At 38.7% G+C, this 6,093-nt stretch overlaps 1 protein-coding gene and 1 pseudogene across 1 annotated transcript; both read right to left on the bottom strand.

The window, feature by feature from the left end:
* Positions 1-445: 445 nt before the first annotated feature.
* LOC118835270 lies at positions 446-1,379 on the bottom strand (annotated as a pseudogene).
* Positions 1,380-3,409: 2,030 nt separating this feature from the next.
* On the bottom strand, positions 3,410-4,859 carry LOC118836250 (zinc finger protein 501-like). The gene is made up of 2 exons (XM_036743586.1): positions 4,157-4,859; positions 3,410-3,972 (listed from the first exon to the last, which is right to left on the bottom strand). Exons 1-2 carry the CDS (start codon positions 4,857-4,859, stop codon positions 3,410-3,412), a joined length of 1,266 nt encoding a protein of 421 aa, XP_036599481.1.
* Between the last annotated feature and the right edge of the window lie 1,234 nt (positions 4,860-6,093).

Here is a 6,093-nt window from a genome sequence, read left to right as displayed (position 1 = left end):
TAGAGTCTTCTGTGCATTTATTGTTTTACAGAAGAATGCCCAACACAGATCATCATAACTGCCAAATAGTCAGCTGTGCAAAATAGTATATATAGTGCTTAAGTACAAATGGGAGACATGATTTTTTTTAAATAAATACTTAAACACAAATTTATGGTCCTACAAAAGAGCATTTAAACTAGATGGTCTAAGTTGATCTGCCTCCTTGGACCCACAGTAACTGTTATTTTCCCAAAAACCAATAGAATCAGTATACGGAATTATCATCAGTTCCACTGTGTGAATAATGGATCACAATAAATGAGTCCCTTTTTCTAAGAGCTTTTCCTGGTTCCCCTACAAACGTGATCTGGCCTGGATAAAAAGACAACAGGAATTTCTTGAAGGTCAATGGTCCAAAATGCTAAGTATGGTTAAGTATTCTACATGATCTATATTCACTGGTTCCTTTTTAAGTTAGGATGTACTTAGATGACTTTGTTCAATTCATCATACAGGACAAGCACGAAAGCTCCACCCATGCCTCTAAGAACATTGGACCAGGCACCCTTGAAGAAAGCTTTGCCACCCTCATCTTTAGCAATCTTCTTCCAGCAGTCAATTGTCCCAGTGTACATGATATCAGCTCCTTTGCGCCCAGACTGCATCATCATTCGCCGCCTTACTGTATCAAAAGGATAGGAAAACACCCCGGCTACAGCAGTCACTGTCTGGGAGATCATCCAGCTGATCACAATGTGAGTGTTCTTGGGATCTGGGAGCATGCCTTTTGCTGTTTCATGATTCCAAAGTAAGCTGCTCTATGGATAATGATACCCTGCACTGAGATATTGAAACCTTGATACAAGCCACGAATTCCATCAGACTTGGTGATTTTCACAAGGCAGTCTCCCAGGCCTTTGAATTCTCTCTCAGTGCCAGATTTCCCAACATCAGCTGCCAAGCGGGTTCTCGAAAATCCAAGGGGTAGACAAAGCAGAGAGAAGTGGCTCCAGCTACACCACCGGAGGCAAGATTGCCAGCAAAATACCTCCAAAACTGTGTGTGCTTGTCCACTCCTCCCAAAAACACCTGCTTATACTTATCCTTAAAGGCAAAGTTAAGGGCCTGGGTGGGGAAATATCTGATGACATTTGCTAAGTTACCCCACCAGAAGGAAAGCACCCCTTGTTCCTTTGGAATTCGGACTATACAATCCACTATGCCTTTGTACTGCTTATCTGCAGCAATTTGTTTACTTGTGTGCTGCACCTGCAATAGTAGCTTAACTCTCTCGATGGGGGCCACTGCAGTCTTGGAGATGGTGGTGGCGATGCCACCAGCCAGGAAGTCCTTGGCGAAGGAGATGGCCTGTTCTGTCATGGTTACAGAGGGGGAAGGTGTTGGAGCAGGAGGAAGAAAGCCGGTGAGAGAGGGCCGAAAGCTGGGGAACTCGTTGCTGCTTGCACCGGCATCATCACTCTTAAAGTCATCCAGGTTTACAACCTAAGAGCTTCATGTAAATGTGAGTTTGGTGAGTAGACTGTTTAATTCTTTGAACTTGTATCTCTAGCACAGTGCATGGCACATAATAGGTGCTTAATGAATTGACTGATCATCAAAACTTGTTTCATTCAACTCTCACATCCAGTCTGTTGCTAGGTCTTTTCAATTCTATCCCTTCAATATCTCTCACATCTGTCCTCTTCTATTCACACACACAAGTAAAATGGTATGCTAGGCCACATTTAAAGAAATAACAGGGCCAAGAAAAAAAGGGGCTGATAGTTCTGTTTTGTAAGACCACATCTGGAGTACTGTGTTCAGTTCTAATCATCATATTTTAGAAACTACAAATTAAGGTACCTCCACAAGATCGTGCCCAGGATGGTGAGTAAGCTGGAAAATATTTCTTATCGGGATCTGTTAAAGCTACCGACAGAGTATGGGAAGGTGGGGTATATTATGAAAAAGAGACTTTTTTTTGCTTGGTCCCAGAGGGGAGAATCAAGAGCAATGGTTGCCATGGATGGAAGTTGTGGAAAGACGGAGTAAAACTTGATGTAAGGAAAAGCTTTCTGAGAATTACAGCTAACTAAACACAGAAGGGACTTTTTCTAATGGCAAGTCCCCTTCCAAAGAGAGACCAGATGGCCATAATAACATCACCATCCAGTGAAAGGCAATGCTAATGGGTTCAACTTGATGACATCAGATTCTCTGAAACAGATTCTGTGAATGCTCTTTTGTTAAGTAAGGCAGGAGTTGTGGCTGAAGACTTTAACTAGTCACTACACTCAAAGAGCTTCTCTCCAGCATAAACTCTACAATGTTTAGGCCAAAGTCTTTGCTAAAGGTTTTCACATAATGGTAACAAAGCGTATGGTAACTGTATGGATAAGCCAATCAACATTTCAATTTGAATTGTGTAATGTAGTGATTATACTAGAAGCAGTTATGGAATATATCAGCATTTATTTTTGGCATTTATCAAAACACTCATAATCAACATACTATAAATGCAGTTTACTGTGAGCCATGGACCTGTAGCCTGAATGGCTGACATGACTCCAGACCCTAGGAACCTGATGACTAGAGACACAATGGGCTATGCTGAGAAAATCACTAATGCACCAGTGGCAACCAAAAACACTATACCATACTCTGTGTGCCTCCTCACCCATTTAGGAGAGAGGTTTTCATACCCTCAGGGACTTAACAGAAAACTACAGACACAGTCGGGTTCTTCCAAGGAGGCAATTTCACATAGAAGATTATACCTGAGTGTGAAACTCAGAACTTGGGCCTTTATGTGTGTTTCAAGACGAAATTCTCCCTAGTTAGCTTTGTACATTGGACAATGAAGAATTCAGGAGCTTAGGGTATGTGGTACATGCCTTCCCTATATTTGATGAGAAAGCCAGGAGCTGAAAGAAACACTACACCACTACAAGGAGAGTAAAACTGAGCAATGCAGTATATGTTTCAACAAAGAGAGATTCTACCCACTTAGTATAAAATCATTTTGATGTGATTCACAAGTCAGTAAAACTGCTGGTCTCTACAAAGGTTTTCTCCCACCTATAAATATTCTTATGTTTGTTAAGGCACCAATGTTATCTAAAGAACTTTTCATAATCAATATATTAAGTGTCTCTTTCAGATATGAATTCTTTCAATAAAGTCCTGATACTAGCTAGCTAAAGGATTGCCCATATTCTGAGATCATAGATTTTTAGTGCTTGGAAGGGATTTTAGAGATCAACTAATTCAACCTCCTCATTTTACAAGTATTGAAACTAAGGCCCAGAGGTTGAACGACCTGCTCCATATCACAAATAAGTGACAGAGCAGGATTTTAAAAATTCTGGTCCTCTCTCTAAATCCAAACTCAACATTCCCTCAACTGTTGGTGGAGGTACTTCTGACTTCATTGAAAAGCTGTATCTCCAAGATGAATTCCCTTATGTGCAGTAAGCTGTTGCCTCCAGCTAAAGGATTTTCCACAGTCATTACATTCAAAAGGTTTTTCTCCAGTATGTATTCTCTTACGTCTAGTCAGGTCTCCACACTGATTAAAGGATTTTCCACACTGACTACATTCAAAGGGTTTCTCTCCTGTATGAATTCTCTTATGTCTAGTAAGACCTCCACGATGATTAAAGCATTTCCCACACTCATTACATTTAAAGGGTTTCTCTCCAATATGAATTTTCTTATGTCTATTAAGTTCTCCACAACAATTAAAAGATTTCCCACATTCATGACACTCAAAGGGTTTCTCTCCAGTATGAGTTCTCTTATGTTTTGTAAGGTCTACATGATGATTAAAAAATTTCCCACGCAGACTACACTCAAATGGTTTCTCTCCTGTATGAATTCTCTTGTGTGTAGTAAGTTCACCACAATGATTAAAAGATTTTCCACATTTGTTACATTCAAAGGGTCTCTCTCCAGTACAGATCCTTATATGTGTGGTTAAGCCGTTGTTTTCTGTTAAAGGCTTTCCCACATTCATTGCATTCAAAAGGCTTCTCTCCAGTATGAATCCTCTCATGTGTGGTAAGTCGTTCTCTCCTGCTGAAAGACCTCCCACATCCATTGCATTCAAATGGTTTCTCTCCTGTATGAATCCTCTTATGTTTAATAAGGTCTCCACTATGAGTAAAGCATTTACCACATTCATTACATTCAAAAGGTTTCTTTGCAGTATGAATTCTTTTATGGTTATCAAGGTGTCCACAAAGATTAAAGGATTTCCCACATTCATTACATTTGAAGGGTTTGTCTCCAGTATGAATCCTCTTATGTGTAGCAAACCTTTCCTTCCAGCTAAATGATTCACAACATTCATTACATTTAAAGGGTTTTTCTCCTGTATGAAGTCTCTTATGTTTAGTAAGGTTGCCACGCTTAGTAAAACATTTTCCACAGTCACTACATTCAAAGTGCTTCTCTCCTGAATGAATTCTCTTATGGTTACCAAGGTATCTAGGATGATTAAACAATTTCCTACATTCATTATATTTCAAGTGTTTCTGTCCCATAAGAATTTTCTGTTCAGTAATATGCTGATGCCAACTAAAGGATGTGCCATATTCATTATACTCACAGGGTTCTTCTTCAACCCAAATTCCCCAATGTAGAATAAGACAAGATTGGCAACTGAATACTTTGCCACGTTCATAACATTCTCTTGACTTTTCTTCAGTAACTTTCCTGTGATGTTGAATAATGTCTGAATGGCAACTGAATGCCTCCCCACATTGATTACACTTGCAAAGCTTCTTCTCAAAAAAGATTCCTATATGTTTACTTTCATCTAAACACTGTTTGAAGTTCTTTCTATGTGTATCACATTTCTGCAGACTTTGTCCCATATGAACTCTTTTATGTGGAACCACTGGGCCTAGGTTGAAGCCTTTTCCAAATTTGTTACGTTTATTGACATTAAACTTAGTAGAAGTATTTCTGTGGTTGATTGTAACTTGCTGGGAATGTTTTTTATGACTGTTCTCCTGGTACTCTAATCTAATATCACATTCCCAGGCTTCTCCAAATTTGTAATTATAGATATGATCCTTCTTAAGTTATTCCTTGGATGATTTTCCAACAGAAATGTCTTGTCTGGAAATTGCCTCCATTGTTTCACACCTAGTGCCTGGCTTAAGGCACACTGGAAAAAAAAGAAAAAAGTGTCAATATGCAATAATCTCTGTGCTGAGAATGAGGTGGCGTAAGGAATAGGGTTTAAATCCTGTCTCAGACACTTAGTAGCTGTGTGACTGTTTAAAGTTATTTTCCCTTCTCTCAGTTTCTTCATCTATAAAATGTGACTAACAGAATCTACTTCACCCATAGGTAGAAAAGCAGAACAACATGGTGGCTGTAAGGAGCAAAAGAGATAAAGCAATATGTACACGCAAGCTATTGCTGTAATTTTGTTAATCTCTAGGATGTCTCATCTATCAAAGATGAATAATGTACAAATGATACAATATTGTTTATAACAAACTGAAGCCTACGATATGTGAGAAGATAGTCATAGAGCATCTTAATGGTTTAAATGAGTTCAAGTATCTAAGACTAAATGAATTACACATTGGAGTATTACAAAAAAATATGATCACAGAATTACTTTTGATAAGCTTTAGAAAAACATCTGAATTTTCAGGAAAAACAAACAAGCTGAGTCTGTAAATGACATTGACTGGCAAGCCTGATGCTAATTTCTACCAAGATTCTATGATCTATAGTAAAAAAAGATGGTTTCTGTACAATTATAAAAGAAAGTTTTGATCAGTAAGACCTAGCCTAGGTACATTAACAGCAAACCCTTGTCCAAAAGCAGAGGAGGGGAAATTCCTTCACATTCTTACTTGATAAGATACCTTAGATGGTCGATCAGAGCATACTGCATACAAAGTATATCTAGCTTTCAGCACAGTATGTGACAAAATCTCCTAAGCTACCTTTTTGGACAAGAAGAAGAAATGCATGCTAGATAATAGTACAGGGAGAAAACAAGTAATTATTTATATAGTACCTACTACGTGCCAGGCACTGCGCTGAGCACTTTACCAATGTTTTCACATTTGATTATTACAACAACCC

The sequence above is a fragment of the Trichosurus vulpecula genome, chromosome 2, assembly GCF_011100635.1.
Source record: "Trichosurus vulpecula isolate mTriVul1 chromosome 2, mTriVul1.pri, whole genome shotgun sequence".
NCBI lineage: Eukaryota > Metazoa > Chordata > Mammalia > Diprotodontia > Phalangeridae > Trichosurus > Trichosurus vulpecula.
This window is presented reverse-complemented; position numbering and strand designations above follow the sequence as displayed.